Raw genomic sequence first — 24511 nt, 5'->3', positions numbered from 1 at the left:
GTACACGTCCACCTAATTTATATTTGGTCGGTTCATGGGCTGGGCCTAAATTTTATAAATGGACCCGATTAGGGCCCATTTAAATGCTTAGGACCACCTGAACACTGATCATGAACAGTGGTGAGCTGGTCCTGAGTCGAAATTTTTGGAGCTGGTCCGTGTCGGTTCTGAACCAATCCGACCCACTATGCACCTTGATATGGTGGTAGGTGGAGGATAAAGTATATTATACTCTTACCTACCTTAATTTACATAAATAATAGTGCATATACCCCTTACTTTCACTTGAGAAGGAGGTGCGGAAAACCTGTATCAAGATCTTGCACAAGTGTGCTAAATCACATCTCGAGCAATAAAATTAGTCGATTTTGCTGTGTGCGACATCATAATCCCTATGAGCATAAGTAAAAAAAAAAAATAGAATTATATATTTCTAATTTGTGTGGAGAGGAGTTGCATCGTAAATGTTTTAATTAACTTATTATTGAACTAATATATCATACCTTGATATTATTTACAATAATTCTTTATAATACTTATGGTGTTTCAAATTATCTCTTTTTCTTTTTTTTTATTTAAAATATTTTAAAATCATGAGTTAATCATTTTAGAAGTAATTTTCAACGGAAAATTGTTAACTTCTTAAAATAATATATAAGAACATTGAACATTATAATATTGGATAGGAGTATTATAATTACATTCAAATATTAAAAAAAAAATTTACTATCTCTTAATATTTTAATAGCTATAGAACGAAAGTCGTGGTAAGTGACTATTATTAATTATAATTAAATAAAATTGATGTAGAAATTTAACTTATGCTCCATGATGAAAACATTTATCATAACTCTTAACCATAATCATAGAAAATATTTTAGTCATATTTACAAAAACTACAATCAACAAAAATTGTGTCGTCGTGATCAATGAGTATTTACTATGACTATATATTTTTAATTATATATGTTAATTAATTATAATTAAATATTATATTTCTTATATTGAAACTATAATACATTCGATTTATAACCAATAAAGTCCAAGTTCGGCTCGAATTTGATCCTCCTGCCATAATAATTTTTTTAATTATGTTGATTAAGATATCAAAAGTTGTTAGAATATATTAATAATTTTAATTTATGGCAAGGTGTGATAAAAAATTTAAAAAAAATAGCAAATGATATGAATATAAACAAATATCAACACATAAATTAATGAGATTGATCTAATCTAAAACACGCCACCTCCACCAGTTGAGCCACCAAAACACGATTATGATGATAAATTAATTGTTATTATTTTGCCCAATAAAACTTTGATACTACAGTTTTCCCTTTCTTTGTTTTCATTTTCAATCAGTTTCTTGAACAGTTTAGGAAAAAAGAAAAAGAAAAAACTCAAAACATAATGGTAAAAGTTACATTTTTCGATGTCGTTATTCCAGAAGCAGCCTGACAGCGATTTGACAGATTGTTCGGTTTGAATGGCCTAATAGAGAGTGGTCACGAGATGTTGAGTGGGCTGCAAGGAAATGGAGAGGAAAACATATGATTAGTTTGGCTTATCGTGCACTCCTGGCTGTTTGCATTTACCACATTTGGAGGGAACAAAATTTGAGACGCTTTGAGCATACGGAGCGACCACTGAATATAATAGCCACAATTATTGTGGAATATATTAGACAGAGGATTATCAGTGTTAATTTATCTCGTTATGTTAGTTCATGTACGTTATTTAGATTATGGCATATCCCTTGACCTATCGAGGGAGAAACCACCAGTTGAGCACTGTTGTACTGTATAATCTTGTTTTATTAATGAAACTTACATTTACCCAAAAAAAGAATTACATTTTTCGTCCTATAATTTTGCAAGTGATACTTTTATCTACTCGGATTTTGCTTCTGTAATTAAGAATGATATTTAAAAAAAAAAAAAAAACAACGCGTTTGACAAAAATTCTCCGAAAAAATGTTAATTCGCCATAAAAAAGGGATTAGCAGGCGCGAATTAAGCATGTGTTTTTTTCGGGATAAAATTAGACTAAATATGTAATTTTACTTAAATTATTATTATCAATTGCAAAATTGATATTTTGGTGGACCAAAAATATCATTCCCGTGACTCTATCAGAATTACAGGACGAAAAATTCATTTTTTTTTCCAGACATATTATTGTGTTTAAATATTTTAATTGATTTAAAGTCAACTCAAAAATTATATTATAAAAATACTTTAAATCAAATCAAGTGTATAATTCAAGTCCTTAACCTACCTCATATTTTTATTTTTTTGTACATATAAAAATTATAATTACAACCACTGTCAAGACATGATTCAGCATCCACTGTTATTATATAATCTATTTTTTTTATAAAAAAAAATCTCTTTATTCATTTTTAACAATTTTCAAACGTATCCAAAAATAATATCAAATACCGGACATACTTATCAATACACATTTAAATTTTTTAAAATTCAGATTTTAGTTTTTAAATAATTTATAACCTTCTTAAAAGTACCTTCAAATAAATCTTCTGTTTATTTTCAATTTCTCATTATTTGAGAACCGACCAATTTTTTTAATTATTTACATATACTTTCACAAAGCAAGAAATTCAATTATTTTAATTTATTATTATCTATAGTACATTAATATAAATTTCAAAATTATATATATACTAATTAAATATACATAATAATAATTATTATTATTATTTATACTTCAATTATTATTATTATTTTGTGGGACTGCGGACGCTAAAGGTTCATAACACACGACTCGGGCAACAGAGTTTGACTCCCCCAATAAAATTCCCAACTTTCGACAGCTGACGGCGGGTGCGTCTGACGAAAGCCATGACGCATTATCCGACGTCGCATAGTATGATTACGTCACCAATTCTTCCCTGCCCTTTTGGGCTGCGCTGCGGTCAGCTCCCCCACCTAAACGCCTCTTCCCCAACCACATGCTAATTATTTTTGCAGTGTTATGCGGAGATAGAAAACGAGAAAATAAAAATAAATAAATATGTATTAAATATAATATGTATGTTTAAATTTATTTTTAGGGATAATTTAAAATAAGTATTGTATGTTTGATGTTGTGTTTTGGGGGACAGAAGTTATTATTTATTGTCAAATCATGTCATATTTGTATATATTTATACATATATGTATTTATATCAAATGTGAGAGAAATACAAAATATGGTGTCTCTGTATAAGAGAAAACATTGAGCATGTTTTGACTCATTTCGGATATAATTTGAAAATAAAACCAAATAAAGTAATCACTTTGTAACAATTGATTACTATCATTAAGGCCTTCTCTATATTGGATGATGGGATATTTTGAGATGTATTAACTTGTGATTTAAAATGTGATGGTGACATGATTGAGTGAATTATGATATGTATACTTAATACTAAAAATCGGATGATAGGTCATGTTTTTGGGTAAATGTAAGTTTTATTAATAAAACAAAATCGTACAGTACAACAGTGCTCAACTGGTGGTTTTTCCCTCGACAGGCCAAGGGATATGCCATAATCTATATAATGCACATGAACTAAGAGAACGAGATAAATTAACACTGATAATCCTCTGTCTAATATCTTCCACAATGATGGTGGCTATTATATTCGGTGGTCGCTCCGTATGCTAAAAGCGTCTCAAATTTCATTATTTAGGTCACGTTTAGTATGAAATATATTGGAATGATTACATTAGCAAATGACTTTGTTGCCCTTGTGATAAGATAAAGCTGTCACATCATTTCATTATGTACTTATCTTTGATTGGGAGAAAGCATAAAATAATGAGGGCAACCTAGGAAATGAATATTAGACCACATTGTGGTGGTTTCTCCATTGACAGGTCAAATGATACGCCATAATCTATATAACGCACATAAATTAATAGTACTAAATTTGTTAAAAATTTATAAAATCCAGCATATTATATATATAGATATATATGGAATATAATTAGAAGACTTTCATTAAAATAAAAAATAATGTTAGCGATAAAATATCAAATATACTTTTATAATTGTGACTAAAGACATGTATTAATTGATGATAATTTTGATTTTATCAAAATATAATTATTAACGAGAATTTATGCGTAAAGTTATTTATAATTCTTGTTACTATATCGCCACTATACAAATGTAATTAATTATTTATAGTGATGATCTTATTATTCACAATTCCTTTTTCGTCACTAATATTTACTCCTTACAATTTATATGAAATAATTGTTACTATTATATATTATGAAACTCAATATTGCAAAAAAAAATAAAAATTTTCATCACTTATAATACATATATATTTATGTACATATAATTAATGATAATAATAATAATAGTAACACTGTAACTTGATCTTTTTCTCACTAATAAATTTTTTTTTGGTAATATCAATACATATTTGATTTGATAATTGCAACTTAATTAATATCCTACAATTATTTTGATACTTTTACTTTTATTCAATATTAATTAAAAAATCATAATCAAAATCTGAAAAATATAAAATACTTTAACTAATGTATTTTCCTTCACGGATATATAATTAAAATGAAGTACATAAATATTACGGTAATTACACTTAGACCCCTTCTAAAAATACGAAACTACACTTTCTTTCAAAAATTTTAAAATTACACGTATATCCCCTCTGAAAGTTCACCATCTACACCTTACTTAGGATTTGGACTAAAAATATCGACATTAATAAAAAAGGTGCATAAATGTTTCATTTTTACCCCTTATTTAATATGTAAAAAGATACATAGAATTATTAAATGAGGGCAAAAATTAAAAATTTATATTTTTTTTTGCTTTCGTCAGCATTTTTTATCCAAACTCTAATAAAAAAAGATAAAAAGTAAATTGAAAATTTTCGGATGAGGTGTAAGTGTAATATCAAAATTTTTTGAAAAAAAATATAATTTTGTATTTTCAGATCACGTACAAATATAATTAACTCTAAATATTAATTTTATACTTTATACATGCATCGAACACGAAAATATATGGGAGAGGATAAAAATGTCCACAAGGAAATTTTTTTCGAGCCGAATTTGATCAGATTTGAAACAATTATAATATCTTCAATATATAATTAATGTATAATTAAAATAAAATAATTAATAATAAATTAAGTATATGCTGTGTGATTATTTTGATTCAATCAAAATAAATTTGGGTCCACATAAAAAATAAATAAATAAATAAATAAGTTCGTCCACCAACGGCACAGAGTCAATATGTATAGAATAGTATATGTATTTGAATAGATTCAATGACGCACGTTTATGTAAATATACTACTACTACTACAGAGAGCAATGGCGTCAATGAGGGCCCCCACCACCCCACCAGCACATGTATATATACATCACAAAGCTTCCATTCCTCTTCGTTTCAGAGCAGGATCGCAGCAAAATTGGACTTGGGATTCTAGTCTACACACACATAAACAACAACAACAAGAGTTTTGGGGAGTGAATGAAGGGAGGTGAGCAGCAATTGAATTTGCCGGCGGGGTTCAGGTTCCATCCGACCGACGAGGAGCTTGTCGTGCATTATCTCTGCCGGAGGTGTGCCGGACAGCAGATTGCAGTCCCAATTATAGCTGAGATTGATCTTTACAAGTTCGATCCATGGCAACTTCCTGGTATAATTTTTTTGTGTCTAGGTTTTTCTTCGATTTTTCATTTATTATTATTTTAGGAAATTCGTCCAGGAAAATCAACTTTTTTATTAGTGAATTCTACTGAAATTCTCCATTTTCAGACCTCGAATTTCCTCTGTTTTGGATACTCCGTATGCTTCTGTGATTTGGGGAATTGCTCGAAGAGGAATAAGTTAAAATAACAAAAAACCTACTTAAGAATTCTGTATAGATTGTTCCAACTTTTTTTTTTGAAAAATTTTCAAGAAAATGTTTTTTTCTTTAATTCTTTTGTCTTTCACTATGAACTTTCTAGTTTTTTGCCCTCTGGTTCTTGATGATTGGTAGTAAATACTGTATGGTTGATAATTAACAGGAATGTCACTGTATGGTGAAAAGGAATGGTATTTCTTCTCCCCAAGAGACCGGAAGTATCCGAACGGTTCAAGGCCGAATCGGGCGGCGGGAACCGGTTACTGGAAGGCCACCGGGGCGGATAAGCCGGTGGGGAAGCCCAAGACTCTGGCAATCAAGAAGGCTCTGGTGTTCTATGCTGGAAAAGCTCCAAGAGGTGTCAAAACCAATTGGATTATGCATGAATACCGCTTGGCTAATGTGGATAGGTCTGCCGGCAATAGAAACAACTTGAGGGTACTTACTCTTGCACCTGCTTGTGTTTCCCGAAGCGTGTTTCTAGAAGTGGTTTCGTGGGTTTGAATTCTTACAGGCATGTTCAGTGGTTGTGGTAGTGGTAGTGGTTTATTCTTGGGACTAAGTTATATCCTGTTTTATATGTTGATTACTATTAAGCTTCAGTTTTTACTGTTTGTCTACTATAGGAGTCCTATCAGCCACACAGGCACAATCTTACCTTACGGCACAAGACACTGTGGGGTGCCACCCCTACTTACTTATTTTTGCTATTAAAGAAAAAAGTATATTTGGAAGTTCGGGTGGTGATAAAAATGAGCCTTTGCCACTTCAGTTATGTCAATTAGTTTATAGGCCTGGTCAATTCTTGTTGTGTTGTAGGTATCCTTTCACAAAACTTTCTCAAGATATGAGTTGTTGAAATTTTTGACTTTTCTTTAGAAGATCTATTGTTGCTTGTTAGGCGTCCGCAAATGAATTAGATTTTGTTGCTGGATGTTAGATTGTTCATCACATTGATCATTTGAATTGTTCGATATTTCAGCTTGATGATTGGGTATTATGTCGAATTTACAACAAAAAGGGAACACTTGACAAGCATTACATGAATGTGGATAAGGAGGCTATGCAATTCTCAGATAGCGAAGAACAGAAGCCAGAGGTGAACGGATTCCCATATGATGGGATGGTTGCACTGGTGCAGGCACCACAGTCATTGCCATCACAAAGGATGAATGCCTACACTCATTTGAATACGTCCGAGTCAGTACCTAAGTTGCATACAGACTCAAGTAGCTCCGAACATGCGTTTTCACCTGAGTTTGAGGAGGTCAAGAGTGAACCTAAGTGGAGTGAGTTTGAAATTCCTACTAATTTTCAGCTCAACTACATGGATGGCTTTCAAGACGACCCTTTCAGCTCCCAGATGCAGTACAATGACCAGCTCTTTCTGTTTCAAGACATGTTTGGTTACATGCAGAAGCCCTTCTGATTCCAGTTTCCAAATTGCATTCATCCTCAATATTATAATACCAGGTCTGGATAGCCATATACATGCATTAAGAACTAGAAAATCAGCTCCTCAAACTTGATGGGCTTAGTTGGTACGTTCTGGAGATCTCTTTATAAAATATATATGGTAAGAGCAAAACAAGATGGCCAGAAATTCAAGCTGTGGTGCTGTTGCAGTGGTGAACTGAGTATGGTGGGCTAATCGAGCTGGAGCCTGGTCAGATTCAGCGAGACATTCTAACCAGAAAGGTGCTGAGTTGACACAGTATTCCTAAACTAAGTATCTGTCTTGTATGTTCAGGATTTTTGGATGTATTCGATTCATTCGTTCTTTATAGTATGGTTAGATTAATGTAGTGTTGATAGAGTAAGATTTGGCTTTAGTGAATTCCACTTTAAATATACATGAGGGAAGTCCTTTCTTCTGTAACTACAATATAATGAGATATTGTACTGAGGAAAGTGCCATAAGTGTCTTGACCAGAAGGGCAAAGACCATTGCACACCTCACAATCTGCAATAGCAAGTTAGAAATGTATCCTATCTTCTTCTCTACCATCTGGGCATCAGCTGTCTCATTGTTTTTGTTAGAACAGTTAAAGTTGTGCCGTGGATGACCCACTCACATACAGTCATTATAGTTCGCTCCAAGATTAAATATAGGTATCTTACACGTGCACTTGTGGTAGAGAGTCGGAATAATAAAGCACAACCGCTCAAAAGATAAGCAGCAAGGAGAGCAGAATAGAGGAACTCATTAGTGTAGAATCTTAAAAACCGAGGCCTATATATTGCAGATAGTCCTCAGTATAGTCAGATGCTCTAGCTGTTTTTCTGTTATTTGAATAAGCATTATCCTAATCACAAAGCTAATCTCCATATCAACAAAATCAGAGAAGATAAGCTCAATAAAAAAGATAAGGTCGAATAGGAAAAAGGATAAGCTGTATAGTTTTATTTGGATAAACGGATAAGCTTGGTTCAAAAAGAGAAAACTAGACCTGAATAAGCAAGAATTTAAAGTAATTTGTTCTAAGAAAAAAAGGGTTAATTTAATCGGATCTTCTTTAAAAATATGAAACTATACTTTTCTCTAAACAAATGTTAAAACTGCACTTACAACCCCTCTGAAAATTCTCTATTTTCACATGACCACCTTCCATTATGGTTTGGACAAAAAATGCGAATCTTAGAAAAAAATATTATATAAATATTTAAATTTACTACTCATTTAACATTCTCACGTATATTCTTATAAGATGATAAATATAATATATATATATATATACATTTGAGTGAGGTTAACATCATTACATTTTTTTCTTGTAAGTACAAGATTATTATATGAGAATGTTAAATGATGGGTAAAATTGAAAATTTATGTAATTTTTTTTATTAAAATCAATATTTTCGTTCAAACTCTAACGAAAGGAGTCAAGTATAAACAAGGAATTTGGGGTGTAAGTATAAATTTAAAATTTTTTGACAAAAATATAATTTTCTATTTTTATAGAGGGTCTAAGTATAATTACCCAAAAAAATTATAATCCGAGCCAGTGTATGTGAATTTTTCTCCAAAACCAGCCTACTTACACTTTTCAATTTCAAGTTGGCAAGTGGTTTCATTAAAAACAAATGTGACTTGGTTATTTTGGTACTGTGGAACAAGAAATGTGTCCACTAGTAGTCATTCCTAACATTCACCTAGGAATGACTAACTAGCTAGAACACTATTTTTTGGGTGAAGGAAGAAATTTTACTTAAGCATTAATCTCTTTCAATTGAATTAATGTATTGTGAGGTGGAGTAACAACTCAACCAAGTGAAATAAATCTTGAATATTCAATAGTTGAAATTAAGACCCCCACAACATGTATTCGTTCCTTAATATGCACAATTCCGCAATATATACTTCAAACGCTACTAATGGCCATGTGCGTGTATCTTGACCTCTTATGAGTGCTCAAGAAAAAAAAAAAAAAATTTATTCGGTCAGAGAAGCCAGACCCACATTCACACTCAACTAGATAACTTCATCAAGTCTATGAAATAAAAGAGACTGCTCAACAACCAAAATTTGAAGCTATTAGTCCATTTGATTCACATCATACCAAGATCATCCATCAAATCCTTTTATTATATTGCTTGGCTGACCATCTAAATGGTATCCACCACCCCAGGGGTTTCGAGTCCCATTGCCCTTGAAATTTCAAGAATAATTCTCCTTGTTAATATTTTTGTGCAAAATCCAACAAGTTCTTCTGAATCTCACATATTCCAAGGAGATTATTCCATTTCTCAAGAGCTCTTTAAATGCACCATGTCTAATGCAAATGTGTTTTCTCTTGCCCTTATATACATAATTTTTGACAATTCCAATGGCGGTTTGGAAGTCAGAATGCATGGGGACTAGTATAGATAACCCCTACAATAGCACATGTCCTAGAGTTTCTAAACTATTCAACTTATTGACCTACTAAGTAGAGCAAGGATTATAAGTCTATTTTGTAGATTTTCATGAACTAGCTCCCCTACACAAGGTGAACACGTTGAAAGGAACGGTATGACCTGAAAAAAGTAAAGAACGCAACAAAAATGTGCAAATTTAAATCAATCAAAGATGTGTGCCCTTTGATTTTTCAAGTGTTCGATATTTTAAAAGGCAAATAGTAAATAGAACATGCATAAACGTTTCATGTGGCTCATGGCAGAAATCGAAAACATGAAATCTAACCACGAGATTATATCTTTCCAGATTTGTGTTCACGTAGAGGTCAACATAGACCTCATCTATATTCGTCCACACCACATGTTGGAAACAAAATCCTCAACACCACTACTAGGTAGTTTGAGATTTAGCGACATAAACTAATTCTATTGGAAGAAACGGCCCGAATTATACTAATTAGTTAATCAAATCTAATTAGTTCTCTCTTGAAATTTGTTCAAGAAGAACTTGAAGGAAGAAGGGAGAGATGAAGAGTAGACATTTTTTAGAGGAGAGAGTGTATAGAGACAATACAATTTTCAAAACAACTTAGTTATCTTAAAGATAATAATTATGATATTAAAGATAATACACACTTAGTGTATATAAAACATTAGTGGTTGAGTGGGGCTCTCCAAGACACCCCACTCGGCCTCTAATTCCTTGTAAGCAGGAGTGTTTAACTCTTCTTTGATCTAGCCTAGGTCAAAATCGGCTAGGGCTTATTTAAGGTGGAACGGGCTATTTTAATTTTGACCACTAAATTAATTCAAGCCCAACGAAGGTCTAATAGCCATTTTAAATTAATTCAATTAATTTATTCCAACAGAAGCCCATCAATGTATTTATTCCAATAAAAAAAAATCAATTTAATCTAATCAATTTAATTGTGCTAGGTCCAAATTTAATTAATCCATTATGAAATCTTGGGCCATCCATTGACTTTCCAATTAAATGATCTAACCATTTATATTATCCAGTTCAATTATTTAAACTTATTCATTTCTTAAATCAATTTCAAATTAATTATATTACTCCTGTAGTGATTTATGTGTGACTCTTTATTTTCATTTTTATCTGGACTGGGTTTTTGTCCAACATAATTAATTAATTAAATCTAATTTAACTAGTCGCTTCTTAATTAACCATTAATCCAAAAGTGTCTGCCACCACGGATGGCCGTCTAGCAACGGTCGTAGTACTAGAGACTAGGTGAATGTGGCGTGAACATTTAGGCTCCTAAGTACCATACAAGTATGATTTTTCCATCAGCTGTTTCCCGATCGAAGTCTAGGACATGAAATTGGCCATCGATTTTCATCCTAAACTAGGCATCTATGCTTATTACTTTAAACGCGTTTACTCCATTGATCAACATAGGAAACCATCTCCTATTCAATCAACTGTTGTAGCTACAGACTCAAGGTGTTTAAAAACATAGCACATAGAAGATCTCACTATCATGCAATGACAGATGATTAATTCTATATTGGAACCCACCCATTCTCACTACATGTTTTAATTGTACTGGACAAGACTTATAATAACATCATCAAAGATATGATCTTCTCTTTTCAAACCCAATATACAACCATCACATTATATGATTGCCATGGTTACTCAAGTCAAAAGACCAAATCCTATATTATAGGAGCCGAAGAATATCAGTCATACCGACTAAGCTTAAAAAATTTCCATATGACGACCCCTCATGAGCTAGTTTAGTCTGCTCGACAACCATTTTAGACCCATCTGTCAAAAAATGGTTTCCATAGCTATCATCGTAACCCAACTATATAGATTGTTCAATTGGTCTTTGAACTTTATTGTGATATTAAGAAAGTAAAGTGTAATATAAAAATAGTAAGCACAATAAATACATTACCAAATGAATACTTACTATATTCATTAAATTTAATATTTCATTAGAAATGAATTGCTATAGATTATAAAAATGCCAATCTAATTAGCTTTCTCGTTTCTAATAATATTCCACTTGACCTAAATTCAATCACCTATGTATCTTAGACCCATTTTTTCAAGATGCTGAACACGAGCAATTTGTGACACCAGTTCGGTCAATGGATCTGTTGTATTTTCTAACGACGCGGGGTCCATCTGAACGTTAACTCGCCCCACCATCTGTAACTAGATGGTAACATTTAAAATGTGCTTGTATCTATGATGAGATATAGATTCCTTCGCTTGCACTGTCACCCCGTTGTTATCATTGAAGATAACCACTAGTTGGGCAATGCTAGGTATCACACCCAACTTTTCGATGTAGTTATTCGTCTAAACCACTTCATTAGCAGCTTTCAAAGTCGGTATGTATTCAACTTCCGTTGTGGTATCCACTGTGGCATTGTTCTTCGAACTTTTCCATACTACCACACCACCATTCAACCTGAATACAACTCCGAATTAAAACTTGACATCATCCACATCAGATTGGAAGCTTGCATCTTTATAGTCTTTCAGAATCAACTCTTCGCTGCTGTACACGAAGGAGATATCTTTACTCCTTCTAAGGTACATAAGAATGATCTTGGCCTCAGTCCAGTATGTTTTACCAACACATGCCTGATATATGCTAGTTACATTCAAAGCGGACGTGACATCGCACCCAGTGAACTGAACAACATACTGTATGCTGCCCACGGAAGACGCATATAGAACGTCAAACATCTTTCTAAACCCTTCATCAGTGTTAGGAGAGCTAGTCTTCGTCAGCTTAACCCTATGCTTATTACTTTGAAAGGCCATTCATATTGAGTTCACGACAAACGAGTCATAAGAGGGCGGAAGAGAGTGAAGGATCACGTCGATGTACATATCCTTTTGAAGCCAACTTGTAGGTCCTCAAGCTTCTAAACAAGAAAAAGCATTTTGATACCATGCCCTTGCTCAGATAGGGGTGTTCACAATTCGGTTAAACGGGCCAAACCGAACCGAATAAAAAATTCGATTCAAACTGAAAAATTCGGTTCCATTTTTTATTTTTTTAATTGGTTTTTCGGTTCGATTTTTTCTGTCACCGTTCTATTCTATGACCGAATTGAACCAAACCGAAAATCTATTTTTTTTAAAAATATGTATTTTTTATTTTATTAATTATTATTATATATAATTTTTATTTTTTTTTTGTTTATTAGGTGTAAGTTGATGGTCGATGCTCGATCGCAGAATTTCAATTCAATTCGCCATATGTATTATTTGGATATTGAATATTGTAGTTGTACTATTAAATTTGAATTTAAATTAAATGAATGGATTGTTATTGCGTTCTATTATTTTGATTTGGAATTTTGGATTGTATTTGTAAATATTCTTTTTAATATACATTTTATTTTTTAGATTTTGATATTTTGGTACATGCATTTTTGGATAAAATTAAAAAAATATTAAAATTATATATATATATTTAAAAAAATCAATTTTTTCGATTAAAAAACCAAAAAAAACCAAATACTGTTCGGTTGAAACCGAACCGAGCTGACAATGTACGATTCGGTTTTCGATTTTTGGGTTGATCGAACTGAACACTCATATGCACAGAGGACCTTTCAGTCATCTTGGTACTGAAAAATGCTTTTGTCACAACATATCTAAGCCGATCCAGAATTATATAAATATCTTTGATGCGGAGAATTATGTCATGCCTGTCATGCAATTTATAGATTTCGTTATGAGATTTTATGTAATAGCTTTTTACTTTTTCACTGTATTTTTTCCATTCAATCGATCTTTTCAAAATCGAACAGGAGATCCGGTTAATTATTTACTCTCATTTGTTCATATTATTCATATTTATTCAAATCGAAAGGAGTTAATCCATTGAGAAATTTCCTAGCATAGATATATATAAGAGTTAGTTAGATCACTTATCATACGAAAATGAGTTAGATGACAAATAAAAATTAATTAAATAAATTATCATATAAAGTAAAAATTTTAAAGAGTAAAACAGGTTAAAAGATGAATGAGAACTAATTAAACTACTTACCTCCTGTAAAAAGCACTTTTAGTTTGTATTAAGATAGAAAAAAATATAATTTGAGCATTTGATGTGTAACCATTACATATGATATATGATTTTTTTTTCATTCATCTATAATATAATAGACCAAACATCACTGTCCAAGATTTGAATATTTTCACCAACATATGATAGAAATTGCTTCTTATAAAAGAATATAACAAGGTTTAAATGCTACTCTCAAACAATCACCACACATATCCATTCTATGAAAAAGAACAAAAAACTACGTTAGCTAGCTTAATCATAAAGGATGTCAAATTATAGATTCTTAACAAAAATCTTCCTAGCTCTGTTAGCTCTAGTGCACTTTATAGTTTATGATGCATCCCTTGGTCTGTCGAGGAATAATATATCATACGAGCATTGTTGTATTATACCTGCTTTTCCCATTTATTAAATTTACCTTTCCCCAGAAAAAGAAGAACAAAGAACAAAAGAAACAGAAAAAACAATGAGCACAAAACTATAGATAAACCTTGTCTATACTATTGTAAAAAATGTGAATGAAAAAGAGAACTTCTAAAATTTTTGTATTTCATAATTATGTTACTATAACTACTAATAAAAATGGATTAAGTATTGTAAAATAGTTATTAATTAGGCCATTCAATAAGTTATAACTTATAGATTTTTTTAATTATAAAGGTGGTAAAATCACATCTAATTCAAATAGTATTACATTGATTTGACACCACTAATAAATTAATAAAAAAAAAACTGATAAACTAATCCAAATACATTTCTTTTCACACAAAAAGTAATACAAAAGCACAAAACTCATATTGGCACTTGAAATTGAAAACTGGAAATGAAATTGAATCATGGATCAAAACACTTCACCTTCAATTCAAAAGTTGACAGAAACATAGTTTCAGGTAGCAGAGATCATCCTTATGACAAGAATGGCATAGTGACCAGATCACGGATTCACTAACTACATCAATACAACTTTCTACGCTTCTTAAATGAACGTATTCGGACAAAAATGTGAACTTGGGGTTATGTTGCATGAGCACCATGGGTTCGCGATGCCCATATCCCGAACACAAGGAACCAGAAAATGAACAAGATAGCCCAGTACCGTGCAGGCCCGTACTTGATTCTTGTCAGCACAAACTGCAAATGTAGGGAGGACATTTTGTCAGCTCGAAGATGCAGTACGAATAAATCACAACCTAATCAGTCAAATCACAAACTGATTAACAGTACAATGTACAAGATAAAGAAAAGTTACAGAGAACCGAGCATGAGATATCACAAAAAGGAGTGCACCAACACATTGATAGAAAGTAAACAACTTACAGAAGAAATTACTGTTTGGTGCCATTGTAATTTGGTAGACTATATGTACAGTCTTTTGCTATATGTTCCTTATGATTTATATGCATTGATAATCTCAAGCAGAAAACAGAACATGGCGTGAAGCAAAAATTGAACTATCAAGAAACCATTTGAAGAAAACCTGCAAAACTTGCATTCATGGACAAGAGCTGAATAATGGAGCAACTTTATTGTGAATGCTCAGTGACGAGTTTATCATTTGCTCCTTCACACGAGTAGGAACACATTATAATAATCTCCTTAATAAAGGTTCCATTCTTCGTGTGTATTAGTAGTGTTTTCTTTCTTTGTTGCTCTGGCTGTTTTCTTTCCTTCTTTTGGTTGAGGTCAGTGAAGTACAGAATATTTGCTCACTTCTCTCATTTAGACCTTCTAAAACAGAAACCAAGATGAAGGAACAAGAGATTTCAGAATTAATAGTTTTCCAGAATGATCCACAGAAACTCGAGTGCAGGATATTCTGATAAATATCACGCGTTCAAGCATAAAATATTCTAATAACCTTCACATGTCGGTGCATCCCCTGGTATTTATCAAATTGTAGTCTTCTCATGGTTTCTTAATTTAATTGCGGTTAACTCCTCTAAAATTGATACCAACTAATATGCATAATTCTTAAAGATTCAGAAAGTAAATGTATGTAACTTACAAAACGGAAGAAAACTACAATTGTCAATGCGGAGATGCCTCCAAGAAGAATATGCAGGCCATTTTTGGCAGTTTTCTGCAAAGCAGGGAAATGGTTCAGCTGAAGGGAGCACTGGAGAATACCAAACAAATACACAACGAAATGAACTTATTAAGGTAGCAAAAAAACAAATTATCACATGATTTCAACCCAATTAGTACAGAAAAGAGTAGCCGGCTCTCCAGCAGAAACCTCTTGATACATCAAGAAGAGTCTGTTGGCAAGTCACAAAGTTGGCAACTCATTTTGTGAACGAGAATCTCAGTTCACTTCATATGATACAAATATTCTAATACTAATTCATCTGATGCAGTGTCTCTCTCACTTGCTGTGGTGGCTTGATTTTCGCTCCTGTATTGAAAATTGCTTCTTATTTCTTATGTTTTTCTGAAACCATGTTATATTGTAAAGAATATTCATGTAACTTAGTCCGTCGTCATAACTAATAATATATATATTATACAACGTTAACGTTATGAATAAAACTCATAACATCATATAGGGAACCACACATGATCACTGCTATTCCATCCAAAACATTATCCTGCAATCTCTTGCAATGATTATATTAATGCTTCTTTGTCTCCTAACAAAATCACATGCATAGCATGTTTTCTTGTTTCCTATTCAACAAAACCTCATCCCAAAAGCATCCAAATATTCAAATTGGTTCATCTCTTGGTGGATGCAATTTGGACACTAAAGCAATATAATCCATCCAAAGTTCAAGAATCCTACAAAGTTTTCTCTAAAGGAAAAAGACAATAAATAAAACACTACCCACTCCCCTAGCGTAGACTGCCCCTGAAGAAGAAATGGTAAACACTTTACAAAAACATCAAAGTGATAAGGCTAATTCTTCATCTTCGAAGAAAAGGATGGCTGTTTTGGAATTCAAGTCCAATTTCTTAATTTTTTATTATAAACTTTTGTAGTTACAAATCTAAGTGCAGAACCCAAAAACTTGAAGCAATGCAAAGTAAAAAAGTTTGCCCATACATCATTGGTTACCACGCACACCGTTATAAAGAAAGAATGTTTCAGATAACAAATATCTCTGCATGTCTGTCGTCTACCATTGTTCAATACTTGTACAAATTTCTATACATTTTTTAATTCAATTGGTTACATTTACATTTAAGTTTCATATTTACTTAAATTTTGCAATTTTCATGTTGACATTTTATACATTATAACTGATCATTAGGTATCTATATTTAAGATAATTATTTGAAGTTTTGGGCCATGAATTTTATCATATTTCCATTTCTGATTTGTTCTTATGATTTCTTTATTTGTAAGGTTGGTTATTTCTGGTAATAAAAGGTAAAAAAACTATGAATTCCCTAAAAGCATCCATAAGATCAAATTTTGTATAAGTTTTGACGTGTTTCAAATCAGACTTTTGGCTTTTGCCTCAATGAAAATCATTGTCAATCTGGAAATACAACAAATGAATGTCTGGCAAAATGGACTAGTTCATGAGAAGTATGAACTATGATCATATTCTGGTGGAGATAACAAAGAATTCACAAATATCGCGAACATTGGAGAAACTTCAAGGGAAAATAAAGATCTTAGCTGTAAACTTTCTAAAACAATTCATAAGAGATCCTTATTGTTTTCAAATCTACATGCACTATTAAAACTGAAGAGCAAGTCGCACTTTAGTTTCATATCATCAAACTCTTCAATTATTTTCAAAATACTTAATTATTAATCGTGTAAAAGAAGGACAAAAATGAATCAAGTTTCCATCAAAGCTCTATACAGATCATAATTCACAAATAGCTATACTCCCACATGCTCAAGAGCAAACTGAAAAGAAAGCTTGCTTCTATCGCCCAAAGTAGGGTTTAGGAGGACTCAACACCCTCCCCTTCTGTAGGATGTACTGAAGTTCCATACATGCAACAAGCACTAACTCAGAATTTATGAGAGATGTATCAAGCTATCATGCAAACTACATAAATAGAGAAAGCAATCATAAGCACAGAATGATAGAGGAACAAAAAACAGTAAACAGAAAGCAGAACTATGTGAACACAGGGATATATAATACAGCCACTCCAAGTACCTTGCCAACATAAGGAGCAATCAACCATGCAAGAGTGACAGTCAACAGGCCTGTAGCAAGCAGGATAACTATGCCCTCTACAGCCCACTCAGTAATGGTAGTCCGGACACTGGTGACCTCTTCCATGACTACATTAGAAGTCGAAGGTTGTTCACTTACCACGAGGGATAATACGGCAATACTGTTATTCGGATTAAACCACAACGAAATTTCACTTAACCTTTGCCTCCGAATAGCAGCAACAGCTTCAGGATCTATACCAAAGTTAGTTCGGTGGCGTGCATGATTAGGTTCTCCACTGACAATTCTTTCTCTCAGGGCCTCATATTCTTTTAAAGAAACCAATACCTTTTTGAAGTCTTCAGATCTTACATTTTTTGCAACATGTCCACAAATTTCACAGATGATTGATCCATGGTTGATAAACCACTTAAGAGCGCAAGCATAGTGCGCTAAAGCAAGGTCACTTTTGCAAGCACATCCAAGTTCTGACAGAATGTCCTCATTGTTGGCAATACCAAATTCTACATCAGCAGTACAAACAAAAACCTCTCCTTTTGGGCTGATAAATTCAATAAATTCAGACCTCATTAATTCACTTCTGTTCTGGGAATTGTTTCCAACATTTGTCAGGGAAACTTTAAATTTAGAACTCACCTCCTTTTTTCCATTAAATATATCAGATGATGGTGGAGAAATACCCAAAAGTCTAAGTGCAACATTCCCCCTCCTATCAGGTTCAGTACATTGGCAAACTCGACAAGTTGCCAAGCCACTCTCCTTGTCTATGCTATTACGCGAGCTGTCATCCACTGGTTCTACATTCTCAGTTGATGAGGAAAAATCCTCACAGACTACACTTTTCTCAGTGGACCTTTCTTTCTCCATCTCTTCATAAGAAGTTGCCAGAGAATACAAGCACTATATCGCTTCTAATAGTAGTCCCATCTTTTAGTTAGATATATCCATAAAGAGAATCAACCATCACATACGATTGTAAGTCGGAAAGATAAATACCCAGTCCAAGCAAAGACCATAGAGAATCTCTCAGGAAGGCAATGAAGTATATCCAAAGAGAAATCTCTCCTGCCTGATCCTCATTGAGGACCAACTAGAGACCTAGTACATACAGCAAAAATAAAAAAGGAGTTAGGAAATATTAAGCAATTTAAGGAGTACAAGGTTGTCTTTGCATATAGAATACAACTGTGTAAAACATCTAAATCACTATTTACTTATTATAAGACAAGAAAGAGAAAACTATCTGTCGCCAGCTCAACCGTCTTTAAAACAAAGGAACATGAAAAGAAAACCAAAAGGTTTCAAAATAAAAGCATCTTGGAAACTATATGTTACCATTGCCATAGAAGGCATGATTAAGATATTGAAAAAAGTCAAATGTTTTGGCCCATATGCATAGTTAAGTAGAATTGTACTTCCAAGTGACAAAAACGAAATGAAATACAACTCCAGGAAAAAATGTACAAAGGGCACAACTGCCTCGTAATATGGGCAATGTCAATCGCACTGTTGCTGAATCTGTTGTTAACGATTAAGTTTTTCTCAAGCTTCAACTGTATCATTGCCGATTCGCTAGTCTAACAAGCTGTCTCGCAGATTTTATGGCTTTCCCAAGTTAGGTGAACACATAGGTAAAGGTGCTCATCCCTTAAACTTGTATTTTGATGCTAAGATACATGATAGTGTCCATGTCTTGCTGCTGAACCCGTTGTATAGCAAATCCCTTTCCTCCAAAGGATCGTCTCCTACTTGATGTTACTGGCTCTCAACCATTATTATTGCCGAAAGAGATTCTCAGTCATGGCTGGGTTAAGCTATCCCATCAACACGGCCAAAGAAACTTTGCTTTGATGGCAAGGACAGTCCGTGATAACACCAGTTGGAGGACAAGGCTGACATTCATGGGGAGCCAATGATGTATAATGGTGATAGTCACGAGGGATGGAGAATATGAGGACTAACAAAACTGGCAAGCAGCCAGGCCAAGCTTGAGAGTTACTTGTAAATAGGAATTTTCCTATGTAAACTTTGGATGGAAATATTTTGTATTTGGTCGCAGTATGCCCAACAACTTTCAGTCATGGGTAGTCTTATAAATACTATGTTGTGATGGAATGAACAGATAAGCAACATAAATTCCAACTTTCTGCTGGCTTCCTCCTTTGGCTTGCCTCTTGTCTCTCCTTTCCCTCCTCTATTATTTGGTTTAGACGTAGGCAGGCTTAGTTGCTGCATCACTATCTTCAATTACATACCGGAAGGAAAAACCTAGATCAATTTAGAACTATCTTTTTCCTCTGATGTTTCAACTACACAAAATTCCCAAATACCCATTGATCAGGAACTTGTTTACCTAACTAATTGAACCTAATCTGATAGCTGGAGTGAAAAACAATTCTAAGAAAAGTTGTATAGTCCACAGTCTACCTGATCCTCATCAAGTATAAGACGAAAAGGAGTGCTCAAACAGAACCTCATTGACACGTGACTAAACCCCTAATCATCTTCTTTCATCATTCAGATGAACAGCAGAAAATATCAGAGTTCTCTTTTGAAGTTTAATCAGTTTACAATCAGGCCAACAATGTGGGGTAAAAGAGATATTTGTAAATGAAAATACAACTATTCTTATCTCCCTGCAGACCTAAGAAGACTAGAAATCACTCATCTGATCAAGTTCATTCAGTTGCCGAAAAAGAAGCCCGCAGAAACATGTTATCAGGGATCAAACCCAAAAATTGCTACTTTCCTATCTTGCCTCAGCAGCATATGCTTCCCTCTAAAGAATTAATTTTCAACACAGAGAAATGCAAGTCAAAAGTTGAGAAAATAGAAAACCCCACAACAAACGAAGAAGAGAACATATCCATCAAAGCCCCTCGGGGAATTGAGCTCAAAAAAGCACCCACCCCCACCACTCCCAGAGATTTCACAGGTTTGTCTTCAGACCATGAACACAAAAACTAATAGCACGATACAATCAAATCAGCTGATCGGGACTTCAGCATCAACAAACAGTAAAGAACATTGCGAATTGCAGGCGCGATCATTAATGCATTGCACATTTAACAGCCTAATTCAAACAAAAAGAAATGTGGAATAAGTAAAAAGGAGTAGAGATAGAAAAAAAACCTCAGCGAATTAGTACAGCTGGTATGGCGGGGTCGAGCAAGGAAAGCTCTCTCTTTCTCTCACTATTTCCCGTAAGCATGCACTAGACAATAATGGGACAGTATGTTGGGAGTCACTTTAAGGTCAGTATTTCTTCTCTCACCTGTTTAATACAATTTATCATATTGCAAATGAATAATTTATCTTTTTATATAAAAAAAAAAGTTATAATTTATCCTCCAATACTTTTCAAAATAAAGTCTAAAAATATAAATTATTTTATTTTAAAAAATACAAGGGAATAAATTGTTGTATTTTAAAAAAATATAGGATGATAAATTGCTATTTTTTTTTCATAAGAAGATAATTTGCTCATTTTGCATCTTTCTCCACTTACATTTGGTTACATTTTTCTTCTGCTTCAAGAATAAAATAAAAGGAAAATTATATTAGTATCCCCTTGAAATTAAGTTTAATTATAAAATTTCTTTCTATCATTTATAAAATTACAAATACATTTATGTCTAATTACAAAAATACTTTCTAGGACTTGTAAAAGTGCATGATACTCCTCAGGGTTTGTCGATACCTGGCGAAATAATATTTCTACTTCTATAAGATAGGTCCATATCACTTTTGGTCCTATTCATTACGGAATTAGTACTTTTAGTTTCATAACTTAAAAAATTAGTATTTTTGGTCCTTATGCACGTTTTCATTTAAAATTTAACACGTGCTTAGTATGTTACTGTTAAGTACTTTTGAGTGGAAGAAGAATTAGTCCTTTTGCCAATAGTAGTATATGAGTCCCTCATTTGACCTACTTAACTTGTGGAAGACATGATTCTTTGTGTTGTTTTTATTAAGCTTCAACTTATAGAAATATCGGACGGATAGGATTCACTTTTTGTGAGAGAAAAGAAAAATCGCTATATTTTTCGTCCTAATTTCCTTCAAAAAGAATTTCCCCCGTCAAATAGAGTTGTATTTTTTTCCGAAAATGGTGTCAAGCTGAAAAACAAATCTATTTTCTCTCCAACTAAAAATACTTAACGATTACATGTTAGACACGTGCACTAAATCGTTAAATTCTAGACAACAAAGTAGATGAGGACCAAAAGTGACAAATAAATTTTTTGCACACATCATATACTCCTATGCCGCATGATTTTGCACTTGTTTGGGCAAGTTTTTGGAGTCTGAAGTTCTGAATCTCCATCCTTTTCCAATGAAAGGATGGAAAATCAGATGGAGAATATGAGTGTTATTGTAACATTTAAAGAAATAGTTAAAACTTATACCAACTATGAAGCATATATGAGATTGAATTCAAAATAAAATGCCAATTCATAATATAAATAAAATAATATCAAACTGATTCTAATCACAAAAGTCTCGGACGATTAACTATCCAGAGAGATAAATCTTCTATACATTTCAAGAGTAATAATCATCCAGAAAGGTAAATCTTCCATTTAAACCCACTTGTATTTGATCATTGAAAATTATTATCTCAATGAACTTTGTACTTGTCGATTGGATTTAGTCTCTAGACAATGTACGGTTGCCCGAGAATGGACTGGGAACATGATAACTAGCATAAAGGGGTTGAACATTTGTACAGTCGCCCACAGAGAACCTGCCCGAAACAGAAAACCAAGCTAAAACATCACACAGTATAGCATATCCTCAACATAAACCTCTATCGCATACTCCACATATTCAGCAGCAATCAGCCACGTCTTCTCAAGACCACCTTCTACTAGTACACGCGCGCCTCCCCGCGCACACACATATACACACATATATATATGTATATATATATTAATCCATTTTCTGGCGCCTCTCATAGTTGTTGGGTCTGACCAGCATCACCAGCCTGGTGGTGCCTGAGGCTCCGAGCATCCCTTTTCTTGCCCCATTCATGAAGCCTCATGTGCAACTCTGCAGCAGCGATCAAGAAATGCACACCCTGTGATGGAGTCAGAGTATTGATCAATTCTCTGAGAGTTTTCAGCCTTAGATCATCAGCCCTCTTAATGATTTCCGTGAATCCTTCCTCCTTGACCGCCAGAGTCGCCTCAATCCGCTCGTCTGCCACAATCGGGCCGGCCTGATTCCCTTCCCTTATTGACTCCGTTACAGCATGTGACAACTCCACCATCAATGAGTCGGCCACCTTCTCCTGCTGCTTTGCCAGCTTCTCAGTTATCTCCTTCTCTTCCCTTATGGTTCCCCTCTGCAATTCATTCACCTGGTTAAGTTGAGTATAGGACAAACCACCCAAGTCATTTACAGTGAGCCCTTGTCTCAGCTCATCGAGTCTGGCCTCCAGCTGCAGCCCCGACTTGGAGTAGAGCAAGTGGAAGGCAATGCTGGGGCGCCACCCACCAATCCAGAGGAAGGCGTCCTCTAGGCTGCTCCTCCATGATTGATTGAACATCAACAGCACGTCATTCTCAGCCCATAACGATTTAACATGGTAGTATTGCTCGTAATGCTCGATTACCTCTGCGATCTTCGGACGCAAGATTCTCTCATCCACCTCCTGTTGAGTTACCGGTCGATGATCATCATGTCCTTGCTCCTGCAGTCGCTCGCTCTCTTTGGAAGCCAATACGAGTTCTTCAAGGTGCCGGCTTTGCTCAGAAAGCCAGCACTCGAAGAACTCGTGAAAAGTCTCGTACTCTTCAGCTTCACTTCTGAGAGCTTGTGCCATGTATTTAGCATGAACAGAAAGCACGGACATGATTTAGCAACAGTAGCTTGACAGATATTTATACCTGCAGAAACCTGCAGAACAACAAGCGACAGTAACAAGAGATTGTTGCGAGAAAAACAAGCCTTTCTTCGGCTGGTATATGTCATTTGTCTTCAAGCATTGGTACAGCCTTTGTTGAGTTCATGAACGTGAATGGGAACAGTTTCTTGAGTTTAATTCATACTGTGGGATCCAACTCTTATATCGGTGTTTAAAGACATTTGTAAGTAAAGAGGAGATGTTTGATATGAATATCAAACGTGTATATTTTATTTATGTATTGTTGTGATGTTGATTTACATGTTGCATATATGTACAGTGTACTCAGCGTCGGGTAGTGGTGGGTCTGACTATAAGCATCCAAGGCCTCCTTTTTAACTCGATAGCAGCATAGGTAACATACTTTACGTCTATGTAAAATATTTAAAAATTAGGATAAATTAGGATGAAAAATTTGATATAATTATAAATAGTATTCTTTTAAAAATTATTAGTACCTTTTATTTTAACTATTGTCCAACAATTAGCTCAATCAATTAGTTTTAACAGGTTTTCATCCATTTTTTTATTGAATGCTATTGTGGACTATGAATAATTTTTTTTTTAAATAATTCTAAAAATCTTTTATATAGACT

At 33.6% G+C, this 24511-nt stretch overlaps 4 protein-coding genes across 7 annotated transcripts; 1 reads left to right on the top strand and 3 right to left on the bottom strand.

The window, feature by feature from the left end:
• Positions 1 to 5383: 5383 nt before the first annotated feature.
• LOC105176086 (NAC domain-containing protein 2) lies at positions 5384 to 7902 on the top strand. The gene is made up of 3 exons (XM_011098787.3): positions 5384 to 5688; positions 6062 to 6336; positions 6881 to 7902. The coding sequence occupies exons 1-3, from the start codon at positions 5520 to 5522 to the stop codon at positions 7325 to 7327; spliced, it is 891 nt and encodes a 296-aa protein (XP_011097089.1). The 5' UTR covers positions 5384 to 5519; the 3' UTR covers positions 7328 to 7902.
• A 4357-nt stretch (positions 7903 to 12259) lies between these two features.
• LOC148784551 (uncharacterized) lies at positions 12260 to 12601 on the bottom strand. The gene has a single exon (XM_088876880.1). It carries the CDS (start codon positions 12599 to 12601, stop codon positions 12260 to 12262), a length of 342 nt encoding a protein of 113 aa, XP_088733006.1.
• Positions 12602 to 14672: 2071 nt separating this feature from the next.
• Positions 14673 to 21269, bottom strand: LOC105176085 (uncharacterized). Of its 4 annotated transcripts, none has more exons than XM_011098785.3 (4): positions 21137 to 21269; positions 17984 to 19102; positions 15868 to 15942; positions 14673 to 14993 (listed from the first exon to the last, which is right to left on the bottom strand). In XM_011098785.3, the coding sequence occupies exons 2-4, from the start codon at positions 18869 to 18871 to the stop codon at positions 14877 to 14879; spliced, it is 1080 nt and encodes a 359-aa protein (XP_011097087.1). In that variant the 5' UTR covers positions 18872 to 19102; positions 21137 to 21269; the 3' UTR covers positions 14673 to 14876. The 4 variants fall into 4 exon arrangements, with proteins under 4 accessions (XP_011097087.1, XP_011097088.1, XP_088733431.1 ...); XM_011098786.3 differs by lacking the exon at positions 21137 to 21269 and adding an exon at positions 20914 to 21102; XM_088877305.1 differs by lacking the exon at positions 21137 to 21269 and adding an exon at positions 20649 to 20904.
• A 1164-nt stretch (positions 21270 to 22433) lies between these two features.
• LOC105176084 (protein DOG1-like 4) lies at positions 22434 to 24163 on the bottom strand. Its single transcript, XM_011098784.3, has one exon. The coding sequence runs from the start codon at positions 23862 to 23864 to the stop codon at positions 22962 to 22964; it is 903 nt and encodes a 300-aa protein (XP_011097086.1). The 5' UTR covers positions 23865 to 24163; the 3' UTR covers positions 22434 to 22961.
• Between the last annotated feature and the right edge of the window lie 348 nt (positions 24164 to 24511).

This window comes from Sesamum indicum, linkage group LG13 (genome assembly GCF_026168435.1).
Source record: "Sesamum indicum cultivar Baizhima isolate 11 linkage group LG13, ASM2616843v1, whole genome shotgun sequence".
Lineage (NCBI taxonomy): Eukaryota > Viridiplantae > Streptophyta > Magnoliopsida > Lamiales > Pedaliaceae > Sesamum > Sesamum indicum.
The sequence above is the reverse complement of the archived record's forward strand: the minus strand, read 5'-3'. Positions and strand labels throughout refer to the sequence as shown.

Excerpts from the sequence above, each read along its gene's own strand:
- LOC105176086 (XM_011098787.3), top strand. The coding sequence starts at position 5,520 with ATGAAGGGAGGTGAGCAGCAATTGAATTTGCCGGCGGGGTTCAGGTTC. Across the intron at positions 5,689-6,061 it reads CGATCCATGGCAACTTCCTG|GAATGTCACTGTATGGTGAA; the intron begins GTATAATTTTTT and ends GATAATTAACAG. Across the intron at positions 6,337-6,880 it reads GCAATAGAAACAACTTGAGG|CTTGATGATTGGGTATTATG; the intron begins GTACTTACTCTT and ends TCGATATTTCAG.
- LOC148784551 (XM_088876880.1), bottom strand. The coding sequence starts at position 12,601 with ATGGCCTTTCAAAGTAATAAGCATAGGGTTAAGCTGACGAAGACTAGC.
- LOC105176085 (XM_011098785.3), bottom strand. The coding sequence starts at position 18,871 with ATGGAGAAAGAAAGGTCCACTGAGAAAAGTGTAGTCTGTGAGGATTTT. Across the intron at positions 15,943-17,983 it reads TTGCTCCTTATGTTGGCAAG|AAAACTGCCAAAAATGGCCT; the intron begins GTACTTGGAGTG and ends CCTGCTTTGCAG. Across the intron at positions 14,994-15,867 it reads TTGTAGTTTTCTTCCGTTTT|TTTGTGCTGACAAGAATCAA; the intron begins GTAAGTTACATA and ends CTACATTTGCAG.
- LOC105176084 (XM_011098784.3), bottom strand. The coding sequence starts at position 23,864 with ATGTCCGTGCTTTCTGTTCATGCTAAATACATGGCACAAGCTCTCAGA.